We start from the raw sequence: 20,778 nt of genomic DNA, 5'->3' as shown, positions 1-20,778 counted from the left end.
AGGAACAGTCAAAGAGGATATGGCTGAAAAGATATGGCTGAAAGGACTACACCAGAGGAAGTCAGAGATAAAGAAGTCATCTGAAGAATGACTGCTGGCCACTAGAGTCATGTACCATTGGCTAAGGCAAAGACTGAGCCTGCGGAATCAGCAAGGGTTCTTTGGCAAGTCTTAGCTTTCTAGGAACTACAGAAGCTGGACTAGTAGGGGCAGGGTAAGTTATCCATGCAGCGACTTAAAAGGATGCTTCTGATGCTGTCAGAAACGGACTGAGCACGTCAGAAGGTAAGTTGCCAAAGGGCTTGCATAAATAGCACACACACACACACACAGACACACAGGCACGCACACAGACACACAGGCACGCACACAGACACACAGACACACAGACACACAGGCACACAGACACACAGGCACACAGACACACAGGCACACAGACACACAGGCACACAGACACACAGGCACACAGGCACACAGACACACAGGCACACAGACACACAGGCACACAGACACACAGGCACACAGACACACAGGCACACAGACACCACACACAGACACCGCACACAGACACCGCACACAGACACCGCACACAGACACAGCACACAGACACCACACACAGACACCACACACAGACACCACACACAGACACACACACACACATACAGACAGAAGTACACTAAATTTCCTGTCAGAAACCTCTTTAGAATAAATTTAGCCTGACAGAAAAAATGCATGGTAAATTTATTAGTGTGAAAAGCAGCACTACATCACATGCAATATTCCCTGCCTAAATAAACTTTCCCACACAAAAGTTTTTCTGAATGCTGAAACGTTGATAAAAGCCATACATTTCTTCATAAATGAAGTCTCCAAATTAGTAGAGGCTACAAAAAATAAATTAGCAGTCACTGAGGGAGCACTTTAAGCAGCACTGTATTTCTTCAATATTGGGTCAGAACCACTAAAGCAAAAAAGGCTTCTTTTATTTGCTCCACTATACATACACACAAATTAAATTCTCTGTTGAAGGGGTTTCCTGAATATGACCTATCTGCCATAAAGGTGCTGGCTGCTGCTCTTATGAAGCCTCTGAACTGCTTCTTCATGAGACGGCAAGAAAATACTGAAAATTTTCCACTAACTACTGATTTTCCATTCTGAGGGCTGTCCAATCAGCAGTCAGAGTAAACTGTGGGAAAGTGTCAGAACTTTTAGAAGCTGGCTGGTTGCGTCTTGGGCAAGACACAATCCACATAAAGGCTACTGCAGTATTGGGAATGATTATCATCATCACTGTGTAACACTTCAGTTTTCTTATGTTGCACTGCATATGCATATGGTATAGTGCAAGGGAGGGGACAGAAGATAGCATTTCCTTAAGCAACACAAATCGCCCCCTGGAAAAATCAGAGAATCAAAAATACAGAATGGTAAAACTCTCAATACACACACTTTGCCAGTTAACACTTCTGTCCAACTTGGACTTCTTCAAAACCAGGTTTGTCCGATTTTAACTACTTCAGAACTGAGTTTGTCCTACTTAAGCAGTCTCTCTCTTTATATCTGTGTGAACAGTGGAAAATATAAAATGCTAATGTCTGACATTACTGGAAAACAGATTAAGTGATTTAGCAGACAATTTAAATTTTTCAATCAACAGGGTGAAAATATGTGGAATATGAGGGATGTTTTGCTAAACTCTGGACAGTTGAAATGCAAGTTTAGTTGAAATGCAAGTTTAATGGAAATATTAATGTTCCTAGTACAAGCAAGTATACCCTTCAACCGTCTGGAGTTTTGCAGAACATCCTGATTTCTCAAACTTAACTCTGTCCCATGTAAAATATCTTAAATATGGCCTTACTGAGCACATCCCAATAGAAAGTCTAAACACTTAAAACTAAAGTGTCTGGAATTCTTTCTATGTTTGATTTACAGTGGGCATGCTAACAGTGTCTCCTATCAGCGATCTCACTTTTGTATGCTAAGAACCATTTATTGTACAAATGTAAATAAACCACATTTTAAAGATAAGTGAAGTTTTTCTTATTAGGCCTCTCTATTCAAAAAAGGACAATACTTCACTCGTACATTTTTTTAATGAAATAGTATAAGCACTCAAACTAGATGTGTATAAAGCATATTACCATTTTAAAATCTAATTAAAGTGCATATAACTTACCTCCACATTTTCACCTGACTTGTACCAAGACCACATCACACTAGGATAACTGGAACTTTTGCAGATCAATACCACCTTCTCACCCTCATTACCATTCTCAGATGCTTTGTAAGCAGTCACATGAGGAGCAGCTTTAAAAGATTAAGAAACAATGAATAAATAAATCTACAATTTCTCTCATAATAAATTTTGCTTTTTAATTTGCTATATAAATTGACCATTGCGTCTGAGGCCAAGGACCATGAATCCATTACATGCATTAGATTATTTCATCTGTACCATTTCTGAAACTGTCACCCTCTTTAATATGAAATACACCACTGAATACCTTTTAAGACCATTTGCGTATGTCAGTGCTTCATATCAGTGCCCATATTTTTTAATCACCTAGATCTTTAACCTAATTTGATCTTATGCCAATACTGCAATGCAACCCAAAGCCTTCCTTGACATGGTCCTCTCCCCAGTAAGCAGGCATTTGGATAAAAGTAATTCAACTAATGCTTCAGTACATCTTACTGTTCAAATGGAATCCTTCTGTCTTTATAGTGAAAGAAAATGGTAAAGTTCAAATAAGAATGCCTTCAGTTTTTCTTCACTCAACATGGTCAGTTGAGACATCTACCACAATGCAAAGTCCAAATTTATATGATTACCTAACTATCCCATTCATACGAAAAAGGGATAAAATATGCACATGCACTTCAAATTCATTATATAGTTATATCTATACTGATTCTATTTTCTACGCTAGTATCACAAAATTACATTTTTAGAGAACAGGAATGCATTTTGTGTAAATGACAACAGTGGTAGGTAATTCATGGGGGGTGGGGTGGATTCAGAAATATAGTTTTTTTTTTTTTACTTGGGTTCAAGGAATGCGGACAACTACTTATGCATCTGGAATACATGTTTTTATAATCAAGTGCTAAAAAAAATTTAAAGGATGCAAATGTAACCTCATTCCATTAAACTACTTGAAAATAAAACACAATCTCATGATACTAACTGCTAAAGTGCTAAGCATCTCTGAATATTTTCCCCATGGCTTGGGAAAAGCAGCCAGCAGTAATCATCTTGGAATACTGGTAAGGGGAGGAGATAAATGGCAGTGAAGGTTCACTATAAACAATTGAAAGTGACATTTCTGGAAGAATAAATGAGGGGATAAATACACAGACATGGACAAGATCTGAAAATTATTGTAAAAGCTAGAAAAAACATTTACACGCTTTACAAGAAATCATGATGCTTGAAGTGGCAGAGCTGCAACAGAGGCACCTTACATTTTGCTGTAAGAGAAAAGTACAATTGTGTACACTTACCATAAATGTAGATGTTAGAGTGTTATTCACTGTTGCAGTCATTACACATTTGGGTTATCCACCTGCAGGTAGCCCTCAGCTGGCCTGAATATCAAAGTCTTGGATTCCTGCTTCGGATGCAGTCTCTTTTTCCATGACGTCAGGGGTATAAATCTTGCAGCTGACACCATTACATCATTTTTTCTTGCCTCAGATGTCAGGTGCACCCATAATGGAAAGCAATTATATGTTAGGTTACACCTCCAACAAAAAGCCAATAAACCAGAAAGCTGAAATACACTAAACAAGCAAAGTATAGCCAAGAGAAGCCAGGGAGCTGGAAGGAGGGTAAGCAGGACTGCAATAGTGAATATATTTTAACATCTACATTTATGGTAAGTGTACACAACTGTACTATGTTCTTCGTATTTCACTGTTGCAGTCATCCCATTTGGGTAGATTCCCAAAGCTAAGGAGGGGAGGAGGAATTTAGATAGCATTAGGACCAGCTATAAGGCCCTGCAACACTGCAGTGGCAAAGCCAGCTCTGGATTTAGAGAAAATTGGCAAATGGTAATGCTTGGTGAAAGTATGTACAGAACTCCAGGTAACAGCTTCAAGGATGTCCCTGGTAGGGACACCACTGAGAAAGCTTGTACAGGTAGATGCAGCCCTGGTTGAATGTGGTCTAATCCCCTGTGGAATAGGTTTTCCATGGTGCTTATAGCAGAAATTAATGCAATGGCCTATCCATACGGAAATGGTTTGCTTTGAAATAGCCTTCCCCTCTGCCCCTGCAGCAAATGCCACCAGCAGTTTTTCAGATTTCCTTTGACGTTTATTCCTGTCCAAGTAAAATCTAAGTTGTCTGTGCACATCTGAGTGCAGTATCCATTCCGCTTTGTTCTGTAGATTAGAAAAAAAGTTTGGCAAATGAATGGACTACTTAAGAGCCACACTGGATGCTATCTTGGGCATGAAGGAGGGACTGGTCCTGAGGGACACCCTGTCCGCATGAAAGATGATGAAAGGCTCCACTGCCATAAGGGTCTGTAATTCAGATACCCTTCTGGCTGAAGTGATTGCTAAAAGGAAGGCTGTTTTCCAGGAAAGGAATTTTAACTCTGCACTAGCAGCTGCCTCAAAAGGAGGAAAAGTGAGTTTTTCCGATACAAAGTTAAGGTCCCAGGCTGGAGTTGGGGCACTCCTGGGTGGTCTTATGTTTTTGGCCCCTCTGAGGAACTGCTTGAGCAGTGGATGAGAGAAGAGGGGTGGTTCTGTGTTGTAATGAGTTGAAATGGCTGAGGCATGAATTTTGATGGAGGAAAAATAAAGGCCCTTGTGAAGCATCTCAGTTAAGTAGTGAAGAATCTGAGGTAAACTGGGTGCTGCTGTACCCACCCCTTGAGAGTGGTTCCAAGAACAGAATCTTTTCCATTTTTCAGCATGAGATTTTCAAGTACTAGGCTTCCTTGCCTCCAAAATAACATGCAACACTTGTTTACTGAGGGATAGTAATGGAGAGATTATGTAATTAGCCAGGCTGCCAGGTTCAGGGTTTGAAGCTGAGGGTGCAGAATCTGGCTCTCCTGCTTTGACAGCAGGGTAGGGGTCTGAGGCAGGTGCCAAGGAGCCAGCAGTGACACACTGTGCAAGAGGGGGTACCAGTGTTGGTGTGGCCAATCTGGTGCAATCAGTATCGTCCTTGGTTTGTCCTGTTTGATCTTTAGTAGTACTTTGGAGAGTAGATGCAGAGGAGGAAAGGCATAAACCGATAGATTTTTTCAGCTGAAGGACAGAACATCCACTTTCCAAGCTTGCTTGTGGGGAGTCCTTGTGCAGAATTTGTGCAATTGGTAGTTCTGGGGGGGAGGCAAACAGGTCTGTACCTGGGCACCCCCATTTGTTTATCAACATGTTGAAAGCCTTTGGTTCCAGTTTCCACTCATGTGGGTCCATGAAATTTCTGCTTAGTTCGTCCGCCAGTGTATTTAGCTTTCCTGACAGGAATGGAGCCTGTAGATGCACTTGGTAGCTCAAGGCTGTGTTCCACAGAGCCATGGCTAGTCTGTAGAGGAGGTAAGAATGGGTACCCCCCTGCTTGTTTATGTAACAGTGGTGTTGTCCGTCTTTACCATTAATTGTCCTGGAAGAATGTGGTCCTTGAAGGCTGTCCGAGCATTCTGTACTGCTAACATTTCTTTTTGATTGATAAGCAGGTGCATCTGACTTGGGTTCCATTTTCCCAGAATGCACTTCCCTGCCAGGTGAGCCCCCCCATGCATAGTCTGATGCATCTGTTAGGGTTTGGGCCACAGGGGGTAGAGTGAATGGTAGTCCCTTGTTTTGGTGGCAGGCCTCTGCCCACCAAAGGAACTCTAACTGTAGGCAAGGGTATGATAGGAATCATTGCTTCTAGATCCTGAGAATGTTGACACCATAGGCTGTTTAGATACCATTGAAGTTTCCTCATATGCAGTCTTGCACATGGAATTAGTAGAATGCAGGAGACCATGAACCCCAAAGGCTTGCAGTATTTGCTTTGCAGAAAGCAGTGTTTTTTTGCCATTAGTATGAAGTAAGTTGTCAAATGAATTAGTTTATCTGGCGTGAGGAAAGCCATCTGGGAAGTTGTGTTCAAACTTGCTCCCGGGAATATAATTTGTTGACGGGGTACAAGATGCGATTTCTTTTCGTTTATGGTGTACCCCAGACAAGTTAGCACCTTTTGTACAAATGCCAGATGATTCAAAAATAAGTCCTGGATTTCTGCCTGAATTAGACAATCGTCCAGATATGGGTATATTTGAATATTTCTTTGCCTGCAAAATGCAATGACTGGAGCTAGGCACTTTGGATAATCTACTGCGCCCAAGGTATTCACAAACGGCAGTGCAGAGAACTGACAATGCGTGTAGCCTGCTTTGAAGCGTAGGTATCATCTGCAAGATTCTCCGATTAGGATGTGCAGGTAGGCTTCCTTTAAATCCAGTGTTACCAACCAGACATCCTTGCCTTGCATAGGAAGCAACTGGTGAGGAGTTAGCATCTTGAATTTTGGAATCACCAAAAAGGTGTTTTAGGACAGAAAGGTCCAGGATAGGACGCCATGAGTTGTCTTTTCTGGGTACCAGGAAAAGTCTTTAATAGAAACCTTGTCCCTTTTCCTCTTCTGGTACAGTTTGAAAAGCCTTTATGCTTAAGACAAAGTACTTGCTTTTGAGCCTCTGCCCACTGATTTGGGAGTAGATCTGGCCAATAACATGTGAAAGTGAAATCTGTATCCTTGGGAAACTATATTTAAAAGACAACCAAACACAGCTTCAGAGATAAAGCCAATAGATATCCAAGGACCAAATGATGGAATACGCTAGGATGTAGAACCTTCTTTATTAACGCATATATTTCCAACAAATAAAACACCAAATGCAACTTCTTCAGATAATCAAAGCACCTGAATGTTTAGTTTAAATACACAAATAGTTGATCACATGTTGTTCCAATTAACGAGTTAAAGGAATATACATTAAAAGTACTGTGTACTTAAACAATGAAACATTTTTATCTGGTTGAATAAAAACATATATATCCACAAAATAAAACCATATGTTTTTAAAAAACATTTGATGTGTCACAAAAATACTACCATAAATAAAACCAAATATGTTCTTAATAATCTAAAAAACAATTAGAAAGTCCTCTGAATGTTAGAATTTATATGTCTATACTATACTAGCCTTAAGTTTAAGTATAGGCTTGATGGAAATATAGTCATTTAAGCCTGGTTTCTTGTTGGAATCCAGGGAGATCTGCCAATGGGTCTCCCTTTGTTCCAACCTGGCCTGCCATGGTCCCCCCCTAGGGTCCTTGTCTATGCTTTCCAGGACAAAAAATCTATATCTGGCTGTAGGACATGTCAATGTATGTTTGTACAAAGCATTGTTGATGTTAGTTTTTTGCACATCATACATATGTTCATATATCCTGCGCTTGAGAGTGCGCTCTGTTTTGCCCACATAGTATGCTGGGCATTATGTGCAGATAGCCAGATATACCACCCTTTGACTGTTACAGTTGTAATATTCTCTTGCTTTGATAACTCTATTCAAAGCTGTAATGGTAACTTGTTCGTCCTGTATGATATAAGAGCATTGTGAGCAAGTACCACATTTATACGTACCCTTACGTGTACGTGCTGTTTTATTCTGGATGGGGGCATGTTCCAACAAACTTTTGATGTTTTTACCCCTACTAATTTTTTGCCAATAGATATCCAAGGACCAAATGATGGAATACGCTAGGATGTAGAACCTTCTTTATTAACGCATATATTTCCAACAAATAAAACACGTTGCCAAATGCAACTTCTTCAGACAATCAAAGCACCTGAATGTTTAGTTTAAATACACAAATAGTTGATCACATGTTGTTCCAATTAACGAGAAACTATATTTAAAACACATTTGTCCTGGGTAATGAGTTCCCAGTTTTTTGCCTGCAGAGCAATCTTTCCCCCTAAAGGAGCAGTCAATTGAGAAGTGCTTGGAAATTTTAAAGTTAAGTCATTGAGACAGCTTACCATAGGGGGAGTCTTACTACTCCCTGATTTGGAAGTGGGAGCCCCCCACTGCTTAGTAATGTGCATACCCTGGGACTGAAGCCTGGGTGCTCTGCTGGTTCTGGGTTTGGACTGAGAAGGCCTGGAAGAGGCAGGAAAGGACCAATTCTTAAGAGGGCCAATGCCTACTAAATCTTGGAGGCTGTACTTGTAGGAAATCTTTAACAGTTTGCATAGATTTAGCTTTTTCCTCCATCTTTTTAAGAACTTCTTTGGCTTTGTTGCCAAACAGGCGGCCCTGATTTAAGGGAACATCCAGCAATTTAGCTTTAACATGATCTGGCAAAGATTGCTCCTTAAGCCAAGCATGCCTTCTAAGTACAGACCCAGTGACAGCAGCCATGCAAAATGCCTCTAGTGAATCAAAACCACATTGCAAAGTATGTTTTCCAAACTGTTCAGCAAAATGCATTAAAATCCTGTAAATCCTTATTTTCAGCACAGTCCGGAATCAACATCATTTTCTGTTTAAGAAATCCAATAATATGCTGCTGATACTTTAGCATATGAAACTGGCAGTTTAAGGCCCTAATAGACAAGTTAGCAGACGTGTATACCTTCTTACCCCATCTATTCAGCGCCCTGGAATCTCTATCAGAGGGGGTAGGATTTTTGGCAGTAGTAGTCTTAATGCCCTTGGGTCCCTGTGAAATGGTCTCAGGATCTGCAGTTGGATTTTTAAAAGTAACTTGTCAGGAACCCTGTAATATCCATCAGGTTTTCTGGGAGCAGGAGATAGAGTCAGGGGCCAAGCTAGATTTTGAAAAGGCATCATCAACAATGTCTAGTACAGGAGAGCTAGCTAAAGGCCTGTGCAGGGGCAGAAGTAAGAAATCCATAAGCCTCTTTTTAGAATCAGAATAATCCTGGCTTTCACAGCGAAACTGCTCCGTAAGAGTATGCAAAGTTTCACCAAAAGAGAAATCCTTGGGGGGGGGGGGGGGACACAGAGGGAATAGAGTCCTCTGCATCAGAATCCTCATAGGTAGTTGAGGGTAAATCCTGGTCATCAGAGGAAACAGAAATTTCAGAATCCTGGTCATAAGTATCATAAGCAAAATTTAGTCCTAGGTCTCAGAGGGGGAAGGTTGGCTTCCCCTGATTAAAGTAATAAGGTCTTCAGCCATTCTTATCATTTGTTTTTTAGGCATAGGGGCCTGACCATGCAGTCTAGATGTCGGTTTTCTAGGCATGGTTCGGGTTTTAGGCCTTGAAGAAGAAGATGGTGTCAGTTTAATATGCAAGTCAGTAGTCCTGAATACACCCTCAGAAACTGGTGCCTGCACAGAGGCTTCGGACCCATCCAAGGTAGAGACATCCACAGGTTCCACAGTTGAAGCATCTCGTGGCATACCGGACTCCGAATGGGTCTCAGTAGAGGTCTGCAAATCTGAAGTAGCGGGCATCTGGGGCTGTAAAAGCACCTCACTGAGTACCGGCGAACTAGCGACTAGCTTAGGAGAAGCGTAGTCGGCTTTGGACCCAGGCGGTCTGTCTCTGTCTTTATTTTTGCGTTTTTTCGGAATGTTGGTAGTCGGGTGGCTTACCGAAGACATATCTGGATAATTGAACCAAGTACTAAAATATTTAGAAGTGTAAATATAGAGGACGAACAGTTTGTTGCTTAAATAAGGCACAAAACAGAGAGTGAGGTACATCGTGGTCAGGGCCTAAGCAAGGAATACAGTACGAATGGAAATCTTTGAGGTATTTGCTTTCTACAAGAAATACAATTACGGACTTTTACGGACATTGGTTTAGAGCAAGAAAAAGTTTCCCCAACGGGGAACTTAGCTTTAGTTGAAGACTTCGGTTCTGAAACTCAAAAACTAAAATTTCAGGAGTCGGCCGACTGGCACTTGAGAACTGCTTCTACTTCGGACACCGCACTGCAAGAAAGACTGATGTAATGGCGTCTGCTGCATGCTTTATACCCCTGACTACCGGATGTCACTGAAGAGACAGCAACCGACGCAGCACCCAACCAAGACTTTGATAATCAGGCCGACTGAGGGCTACTGCAAGCAGATAACCCAAATGTGATGACTGCAACAGTGAAACACGAAGAACATCTGCAGTGGCAAAACCAGCTCTGGATTTAGAAAAAACAGGCATGTGGTAATGCTTGGTGAAGGTATGTACAGAGCACCAGGTAGCAGCTTCTAGGATGTCCCTAGTAGGGACACTTCTGAGAAAGGCTGTAGAGGTAGATGCAGCCCTGGAGGAATGAGAGCTTATCCCTTGTGGGGTAGGTTTTCCATGGTGCTTATAGCAGAAATGAATGCAATGGGCTATCCACTTAGAAATGGTTTGCTTTGAAATGGCCTTCCCCTCTACCCCTACAGCAAAGCCAACTAGCAGCTGTTCAGATTTTCTGAGTGGCTTAGTCCTGTCCAAATAAAATCCAAGTTGCCTGTGCACGTCCAAAGAGTGCCGTATTCGTTCTTTGTTTTGTGGATTTGGGAAAAAAGTAGGCAAATCAATGGACTGATTAAGGGCCACACTAGACACCACCTTGGGCATAAAGGAAGGATTGGTCCTGAGGGACACCCTGTCTGCATGGAAGATGATGAATGGCTCCACTGCCATGAGGGCCTGTAATTCAAACACTCTTCTTGCTGAAGTGATGGCTAGAAGGGAAGCTGTTTTCCAAGAAAGGAATTTCAACTCTGCAGTTGCATCTGGCTCAAAAGGAGGTAGAGTGAGCTTTTCCAATAGAAAGTTAAGGTTCCCAGGCTGGAGTAGGGGCTCTCCTGGGTGGTCTTAGATTTTTGGCCCCTCTGAGGAATTGCTTTAGCAGGGGGTCAAAGAAGAGGGGTGGTTCAGTATTAAAATGAGCTGAAATAGCAGAGGAATGAATTTTAATTGATGAGAAGGAATGGCTCTTGTGGAGCATCTCTTCAGTACTGAAGAATATAGGGTAAGCTGAGCACCGTTGTGCCCATCCCCTGAGTCTGGCTCCAAGAACAGTATCTTTTCCACTTTCCAGCATAGGATTTTCTAGTACTAGGCCTCCTTGCCTCCAGAATGACATCTAGCACCTGCTTACTGAAGGATGCTATTGGAGAGCTCAAGGAATTGGCCAGGCTGCAAGGTTCAGGGTTTGAAGTCGAGGGTGCAGTATCTGGCCCTCCTGCTGGGACAGCAGGGAAGGGGTCTGAGGCAGGTACCATGGTTCCAGCAGTAACATACTGCACAAGAGGGAGTACACACCAGTGTTGGCGTGGCCAGTCTGGTGCAATCAGTGTTGTCCATGGTTTGTCCTGTTTGATCTTTAGCAGAACTTTCGAGAGGAGAGGCTGAGGGTGAAAGGCATAAACTGAGAGGCTTTATCAGGTGAAGGACAGGGCATCCACTTTCCAAGCTTGACTGTGGGAAGTCCTTGTGCAGAATTTGTCCAATTGGTAGTTCTGAGGGGAGGCAAACAGGTCTATCTCTGGATTCCCCCATTTCTTTCTCAAAAGGCTGAAAATCATTGGTTCCAATTTCCACTCGTGTGGGTCCATGCAATTTCTGCTTAGGTCGTCTGCCAGTGAATTTAGCTTGCCTGGCAGGAACTGAGCTTATAGGTACACTTGGTAGCTCAAGGCTGTGTTCCACAGAGCTATGGCTAGCCTGCAGAGAGGGTATGAGTGGGTTCCCCCTGCTTGTTTATGTACCACATTAACAGTGGTGTTGTCTGTCTTTACCAGTAACTGTCCTGGAAGAATGTGGTCCTTGAAGGCTGTCAGGGAATTCTGTACAACTAACATTTCTTTTTGATTGATATGCAAATGCATCTAACTCGGGTTCCATTTGCCCTGAATGCACTGCCCTGCCAAGTGAGCCCCCATGCATAGTCTGATGCATCTGTTAGGGTTTGGGCGGCAGGAGGTAGAGTGAATGGGAGCCCCTTATTGTGGTAACAGGCCTCTGCCCGCCAAAGGAACCCTGTCTTTATGAAGGAATGATAGGAATCACTGATTCCATGTCCTGAAAATGTTGACACCATAGGCTTTTTAAGATACCATTGTAGTTTCCTCATATGCAATCTTGCATATGGAATTAGAAGAATGCAAGAGGCCATGAACCCCAGGGCTTGCAGGATTTTCCTTGCAGATAGCTGGGTCTTTGTGGCCAGTAGTTTGAAGTAGGCTGTCAAACTTGTTTCTCTGGCCATCTGGGAAGTTATGTTCAAGCTTGCTCCCAGGAATACAATTTGTTGGCAGGGTACTAGATGAGATTTCTTTTTGTTTATGGTGTACCCCAATGAGGTTCAAAGTTTCTTTACAAATGCCAGATGTTTTAGTAGCATGCTCTGGCTTTCTGCCTGAATTAGACAATCGTCCAGGTATGGGTATATTTGAGTATTTCTTTGCCTGCAAAATGGAATGACTGGAGCTAGACACTTTGTGAACACCCTGGGCGCAGTAGATAAGACAAAGGGAAGTGCAGAGAACTGATAGTGCATGGAGCCTGCTCTGAAGCGTAGGTATTTCCTGCAAGATTCCCTTATTGAAATGTGCAGGTAAGCTTCCTTTAAGTCTAAGGTTGCCAAACGGGCATCTTTGTCTAGCATAGGAAGCAGCTGTTGAAGTGTTAGTATTCTGAATTTTGAGATTACCAAAAAGGTGTTTAGAATGGACAGGTCCAGGATAGGACGCCAGAAGCCGTCTTTTCTGGGTACCAGGAAAAGTCTCGAGTAAAAACCTTGTCCCCTTTCTTTTGCTGGGACAGGCTGAATAGCCCTGATACTTAGAAGAGAGAGAAAGTACAGTTTTGAACCTACCATAAATGTAGATGTTCGAGGATCCACATTGCTGCAGTCCTAACTATTGGGTAGTCCGCTGTCCAGTCGGCCCGAATACCAAAGTATCAGGGCGCATTAGACTGACGTCAGTACGCCAGGGTACTAATGCGCAGGACCGACGCCATATCCTCAGTCTTTTCTTGCCCCAGATGTCAGAAGACCCTAAAAAGACAAGGCCCAATATACCTGCACCAAAAATAATATATACAAAAATATCAGCATAAAACCTCACCTACACAACCACCCCTAAACACAGAGGGGAAGGAGGTGCAGCAATGTGGATCCTCAACATCTACATTTATGGTAGGTACAAAACTGTACTATGTTCTTCGCTCCACATTGCTGCAGTCCTAACTATTGGGTAGAATCCCAAAGCAGAGGTAAGGGAGGCTGGCAAATCATAAAGAAGCAGGAGCTGACAACATGCCTTGCAAAATAGCTGTGGCAAAACCAGCCCTGGACTTAGAGTAGAGAGGAAGGTGATAATGCTTAGAGAAAGTATGCACTGAACTCCAAGTAGCTGCCTCCAAAATATCCTTAGTTGCCACCCCTTAGAAATGCTGTTGAAGTGGCAGTAGCCCTAGTGGAATGAGGCCTAATCCCAGCTGGAATCTCCTTGCCATGATGGGAATAACAAAATGCAATGCAAAACCCAATCCACCTAGAAATAGTTTGTTTTGACACAGGCTTGCCAACTCAAAGCAAAAGAAACAAACAACTGCTGAGACTGCCTAAAATCCTTAGTCCTGCTCAAATAATACTGTGCACATCTAAAGTGTGCAAAATCTTTTCCCCTTTATTTTGGGGGTCTGCATAAAAAGTAGGCAAATGAATAGTTTGGTTTAAAGCCACACTAGAAACCACCTTAGGCATAAAAGAAGGATTAGTACGTAATGATACCCTATCCTTATGGAAAATCAAAAGGGCTCTACTGCCATAAGGGCCTGCAACTCAGACACCCTTCTTGCAGAAGTAATAGCCAACAGAAAAGCAGTCTTCCATGACAAGTATTTCAATTCAGCAGTAGCTGCAGGCTCAAAAGGTTGTAGAGTAAGTTTTTCCAACACAAAATTGAGATCCCAAGCAGGAGTAGGAGCTCTACGTGGGGTCTTATATTCTTTGCCCTCTGAGAAACTGCTTGAACAAAGGATGCGAAAACAATGGTGGGTCACAATCATAGTGAGCTGAAATTGCTGCAGCATGAATCTTAATGGAAGAGAAGGACAAACCTTTGTCCAATAACTCAGTAAGATATTGAAGAGCCACACTCAAATTAGGCTCAGAAATCTCCAAATTCTTTGCTGTACTCCAAAATAAAAATCTCTTCCATTTTTCTGCGTACACTTTCCTCGTACTAGGTCTTCTAGCTTCCATAATCACATTTAAAACTTGTTGAGGAAGTTGAGACCTGCTGTCTTTCAAAACAGAATATGCCAGGCTGTTAGATGAAGAGATTGAAGCTTGACATTGAGCAGATGACTGTCCCTCTGAGACAATAGGTGTGGAATCAAGGGTAAAGGCCATGGAGGCTTCCTTACCAGACTCCTCAGTAATGGGTACCAGTGCTGCCGAGGCCAATCTGGAGCTATTAAAATCATCCTTGGCTTGTCTTGTCTGACCTTTAAGAGCACCTTTGGAAGAAGAGGTAGAGGTGGAAAGGCATACACATGAAGATTTTTCCAACTGAAAGACAGAGCATCCACTTTCCAAGCTGTGTGATGAAACCCCTTTGTGCAAAACTGTGGCAGCTGGTGGTTTAGTGGAGAAGCGAACAGATCTATGTCTGGAGTTCCCCAGGACACTGTCAATTTCTGAAATACATGAAGATCCAGTTTCCACTCGTGGGGATCCATGATTTGTCTGCTTAACACATCTGCTAAGGAGTTCTGTGCTCCCGGCAGAAACCTTGCCTGAAGAGTTAGTTGCAAGCTGAGCAGTCTCCCATAAAATCATTGCTTGCCTGCATAGAGGATAAGAATGTGTTCCCCTTGTTTGTTGATGTACCACATGACAGTTGTGTTGTCTGTTAGAATCAACACCTGCCCTGGAAGAAGTAACTCCTTGAAAGCCATTAATGCAAACTGGACTGCTAACATCTCCTTCATGTTGATATGTAGATGCTGTAGTCTGGCAGGCCACTTGTCTTGTATCCACTTTCCATTTAGATGAGCTCCCCAAGCAATGTCCGAGGCATCTGTCGTTAAAATCTGACTCGCCTCTGGCCGGGTCACAGAGAGTCCCTTGTTTAAGTGACATTCCTGAGCCCACCACAGAAATTCTTTTTGAAGGCAAGGTATTATTTGAATGACAGTGTCCAAATCCTGGCAGTGCTGTGTCCATACATTTTTGAGATACCATTGTAGCTTCCTCATATGCAGTTTGGCATTGGGAAGCACCAGAATACAAGATGCCATGAACCCTAATGCTTGAAGGACTGTCCTTGCAGTCAGCACGGACTGATGAGATAGTTGATGGAAGTAAAGTGATAGACTCTGTTGTTTGTCCGGGGTTAAAAGGCCATCTGGGCTGCTGTATTCAGTCTCACACCCAGAAAGCACATGTCTTGAGAGGGTACTAGACTGGACTTTATTTCGTTCACAGAATACCCTAGGCATCTTAGCACTGCTATAACATGTTCCAGATGCTGTAGAAGGTTTTCCTTTTCTTGAGCCAGAATCAGGCAGTCAAGTAAGGATAGATTTGAATTCCTTGTAGCCTGAAGTAAGCTATCACTGGAGCCAGAACCTTTGTGAATACTCTGGCAGTAGATAAGCCAAAGGGCAATGCAGAGAACTGATAATGAGAATTTCCAGCTCAGCAGATACTTCCTGCAACTTAGTCTTATAGGCACATGAAGGTAAGCTTCCTTGAGATCTAAAGTTACCATCCAGTGATCTTTGCCCAGCAGAGGTAAAAGCTGTTGTAACGTCAACATCTTGAACTTGGGAATGTCCAGATAAGTGTTGAGGAGAGATAAATCCAAAATTGGTCTCCACGTGTTCTTCTTTGGTACTAGGAACAGGCGAGAATAAAATCCTATGCCCCTTTCTGATACAGGGACTGGCTGAATGGCCCCTATTTGGAGTAACTGAGAAATTTGCTTGTGAGCCTCTTTCTTTGTGGAGGAGGAACGTCTGGCATGCCTTTGAAAGGGGCAATGTATGGAAATAAAACCTGTAAGAATGATATCCAACACCCATCTGTCTTGAGTAATTAAATCCCAATTTTCTTTGAAAAGAGACAGTCTTCCTCTCAGAGGAGCTGCCAGGCGAGAATCTACTGGCATCATTGGGTCTGTTTACGAAAGGACTGACCCCTGCCCTCACGAAGTCTGAGCAGGTGAACTCCCTGTTCTAGGCCTAAAAGAACCTTGAGCTCTGCCCCTGCGTCTAGACCTACCCCTAGACTGGGAATCATAAGCAGGATATGTCCATCCCTTAGTAGGCCAATTTCTACTAAATTTCGGTGGCTGTACCTGCAAAAATCTTTAACAGTTTGCATAGACTTAGCTTTGTCCTCCATTTTCTTTAAAACTGCTTCCACAGGTGAACCAAACAACACATCAGACTGTAAAGGAGCATCCAAAATCCTTGTCTTAACATGCTCAGCTAAATTCTGATCCCTCAACCAGGCATGCCTGCGAAGAACAGAACTAGTGGCAGCCACCCTCGAGGAGGCCTGTACAGCATCAAAACCACATTGCAAAGAATGCTTACCCACTTGTTCAGACACATGAACTAAATCCAGCAACTCTTTACACTCAATACCTTCCGCCAAAGCATCCACCTTAGATTTCAATTGTGAAAGGAGATAATTCTGATATTTTAGCATGTGAAATTGACAATTCAACGCCCTCATGGCTAAAGTGGAAGAAGTATACACTTTCTTTCCCCATCTATCCAAAGCCCTTGCCTCTTTATCAGTGGGAACAGGGTTTTTAACAACAGAGGCCTTAACACCTTTAGGTCCCTGAGAAACAGTTGGTCTGCCCTAGGACTCTTAAAAGATACTTATGAGCTTCAGGCACCCTATAGTACCTATCAGGTTTAACAGGAGCAGGAGGCAAAGAATCAGGATTCAGGGAAGCCTCCAAAAAACATCTTCCACCACATTCAACACAGGAGGTATAGCTAAGGGCCTATGCTGGGGTAAAACAAGAATTCCTAAGCCTTTTCCTGGAATCAGAGTAATCCTGGCCTTCCCATTTAAAGTGTTCCCGCATGGAATGCAGAGTCTCTGAAAATGAGAAATCCTCAGGAGGAGAAGCTGTAGGAGTGGAATCATCCACATCAGAATCAGAATAAGGAGGATACTCTTGCAAATCTTCCAGAAGACTCAGAAGCCTCTGAACACTGTTCAAAACTCTCAAACTCAGGTTCCACCCTAGGCCTCTTATCAGGAGGGGCATAGAACCTCTAATCATAGTAATCAAATCTTCTGCCATTTTAAGCATATGTTTCTTAGGCACAGAACCTGAAGTGCTAGGAGAAGCCCCACTGAAGCTAAACTTGGCCTACCTCTCAAAGAAGTTTTGGAAACAGAAGGAGAGGCTCTAACTACCTTGGGAAGAGAGGGAAGAACAGTTACCTGAGAAGCCCCTTCAGCCTGGCCTACCTCCTGAGAAGGCACATCCTGTAACAGTAAAGTCTCTGCCTGAGACTCCAAAGAAACTCCTGGCAAAACCTCTGGCTCTACTGAGCCTTCTAAAGGTTCATCAACCCTAGGCTTTGCTGTTTTGTCCTTGCGCTTTTGACGAAGCGGCAGCCGGAACATCCGCCGGCATTTTATAATTGCAACGCTTCCCAAACACTAACCTGGCACAGTCTAACCTTCTCTTAATAGTGCGTTTGTTAAATCTAGCACAAGAGCGGCATCCAACAACGCTCAGGCCCTAAACAAGGTATACACAAGGTATGGTAATCCCTATGAGGTATCTGTTTCCCACAAGAAATACAGTTATTCACTTTTTCTGACATCCGGTTAAATACTGAGGCAAGAAAACCAACTTTGATTCGGTCTGAAACTCCGACTTCAGAAAATTTCAGAACGCCAACCTGCACAAAATTGCTTCTGCATCGGACCATGCGGCAAAAGACTTATACTTTGGTATTCGGGCCGACTGGACAGCGGACTACCCAATAGTTAGGACTGCAGCAATGTGGAACGAAGAACATCCTGCTGTTGAGCCTCTGCCCACTGATTTGGGGGTAGGTCTGGCCAACCGTTTGTGGTTGGTAAGGTGTGGAAGTGGAATCTGTAACCTTGGAAAACTATACTTAAAACCCATTTGTCCTTGATAACGAGTTCCCAATTTTTTGCATGCAGGGCGATCTTTCCCCCTAAGGGAGCAGGCAGTTGAACAGGGCTTGGAAGGAGCAGGCAGTTGAACAGGGCTTGGAAGGTTTAAGGTTAAGTCATTGTGACATTTTTCCATAGGGGGGTGTCTTACTACTTCCAGCTTTGGAAGTGGGAGCCCGCCCACTGCTCAAGCCTGCGAGTACCTTGAGACTGTAGTCTAGATGGTCTGCTGTTCCTGAGTTTGGACTGAGAAAGCCTGGAAGAGACAGGAAAGGACCAATTCTTTGAAGGCCAATGCCTGCTAAATCTAGGCAGCTGTACTTGCAGGAAAATCTTTCAGAGTTGGCATATATCTAGCTGTTTCCTCCATCTTTTTAAGAACGACTTCTGCTTTGTTGCCAAACAGGCGGTCTTGGTTTAAGGGAGCATCCACTAATTTAGCTTTAACATGATCTGGCAAATTTTGCTCCTTAAGCCAAGCATGCCTTCCAAGTACAGACCCAGTGCAGCAGCCCTGCAAGATGCTTCTAAAGAGTCAAAACCACATTGCAAAGAATTTTACCAACTTGTTCATCAGAATGCACTAAATCCTGTAATTCTTTATTTTCAGCACAGTCAGGAATCATCATTTTCTGTTTAAGTAGTCCCATAATATGCTGCTGATACTTTAACATGGAAACTGGCAGTTTAAGGCCCTAATGGTCAAAGAAGCAGACGTGTACACCTTCTTATCCCATTTGTCCAAGGCCCTGGAATCTCTCTCAGTGGGGGTAGGGTTTTTGGCAGTAGTAGCCTTAATGCTTTTAGGTCCTTGGGAAACTGTCTCTGGGTCCGCAGTAAGATTCTTGAAGAGGAACTTGTGAGAGTCGGGTACTCTAATACTTGTCAGGCTTCCTGGGAGCTGGAGGGAAAGTGTCAGGGGCCAGGCTAGATTCCAAGAAGGCATCTACAATGTCCAGGACAGGAGGGATAGCTAAATGCCTGTGCTGAGGGAGGAGTAAGAATTCCCTAAGCCTCGTTTTGGACTCAGAGTAATCCTGGCTTTCCCAATGGAAATGCTCCCTAAGAGTGTGCAAGGTTTCACCAAAAGAAAAATCTTCTGGAGGGGAAGCAGAGGGAATGGAATCCTCTGCAGCAGAATCCTCATACGTAGATACGGTCAAATCCTGGTAATCAGAAGAAACAGAAATTTCAGAATCCTGATCAGAAGAATCATAAGAAAAATCAGTTCTAGGTCTCTTAGAGGGTGAAGGCTGGCTTCGCCTAATTAAAGTAATAAGGTCTTCAGCCATTCTTATTTGTTTTTTATGCATATGGGCCTGACCATTCAGTCTGGACGTCTGTTTTCTGGGCTTGGGTCGAGTTTTAGGCCTTGAAGAAGATGGCATCAGTTTGAAATGCAAGTCGGTAGGCCTGAATACACCCTCAGAAGCCGGTGCCTGCACAGCGGCTCCGGACCCATCCAAAGTAGAGACATCCGCAAGTGCCACAGTTGAAGAAGCATCTTGCGGCATACCGGATTACAAATGGGTATCAGTAGAGGCTTGTGAATCTAAAGTAGCGGGTATAGTACAGTTGTGTACACTTAACATAAATGTAGATGTTAGAGCGTATTCACTGTTGCAGTCATTACATTTGGGTAATCTGCTGGCGGGTTGGCCTCAGTCGGCCTGAATTCCAAAGTCTTGGGTCCTGCGTAGGTTGCTGTCTTCTCTTCCATGACGTCAGGTCGCCAGGGGTATAAAAAGTACAGTTTTGTACCTACCATAAATGTAGATGTTAAGAGTGTAGACACTGCTGCAGTCATTACACTTGGGTTATCCTGCTGTCAGGCGGTCCCGCAGTCGGCCTGAGTTCCAAAGTCTTGGTCCGGCGTCGGTTTCTGTCGCCTCTTCCCCGACGTCAGTGCGACAGGAGTATAAAAGATGAAGCCGATGCCATTTTCTTCAGTTTTTCTTGCCCCAGATGTCAGGTACCCCCAAAAAGGTAGGCAATGCAAATTGCTAATAAAACATACATATGAAAAATAGTAAAAAAAAGTATCCGTTTCCAGCAAATACCCCCCGTATGTAGTAAAGGGTAAAAGGCTTAGGTACGTACCAGCAAGTAAGAGGGGAAGGAGGGAGGGTAACCTGGACTTCAGCAGTGTCTATACTCTAACATCTACATTTATGGTAGGTACAAAACTGTACTATGTTCATCATGTGAAACTGCTGCACTCATTACACTTGGGTGGAATACCAAAGCTGAGGTAGGGTGGATGGATCTATAAGGCATTAGGGGTGGCTATAAGGCCCTGCAGTACAGCAGTGGCAAAGCCTGCTCTGGATTTGGAATATAAGGGTAAATGGTAATGTTTGGTGAAGGTATGTACAGAACTCCATGTTGCTGCTTCTAAGATATCCTTGGTAGGCACTCCCCTGAGGTAGGCAGTTGAAGTGGCTGTTGCCCTGGTGGAGTGAGATCTAATGCTGCTAGGTACAGGTTTCCCATGGTGTGTATAGCAAACACGTATACAGTGGGCTATCCACTTTGAAATAGTCTGCTTTGAAATGGCTTTTCCCTGTGCTCCTGCAGCGTATGC

At 43.3% G+C, this 20,778-nt stretch overlaps 1 protein-coding gene across 1 annotated transcript in view; it reads right to left on the bottom strand.

Annotated features, from left to right (window-relative positions):
* Positions 1-1,376: 1,376 nt before the first annotated feature.
* The window catches only part of LOC122787897 (basigin-like), a 383,809-nt gene continuing 364,407 nt past the window's right edge, over positions 1,377-20,778 (bottom strand). The window contains exons 5-6 of the mRNA XM_044054821.1: positions 2,183-2,313; positions 1,377-1,397 (exon numbers count right to left, since the gene is read on the bottom strand). Coding sequence (XP_043910756.1) covers positions 1,377-1,397; positions 2,183-2,313 — 152 coding nt within the window. The remainder of the gene's footprint in view (positions 1,398-2,182; positions 2,314-20,778) is intronic.

This window comes from Protopterus annectens, chromosome 13.part0 (genome assembly GCF_019279795.1).
Source record: "Protopterus annectens isolate FY-2018-M chromosome 13.part0, PAN1.0, whole genome shotgun sequence".
Taxonomy (NCBI): domain Eukaryota; kingdom Metazoa; phylum Chordata; order Ceratodontiformes; family Protopteridae; genus Protopterus; species Protopterus annectens.
The sequence above is the reverse complement of the archived record's forward strand: the minus strand, read 5'-3'. Positions and strand labels throughout refer to the sequence as shown.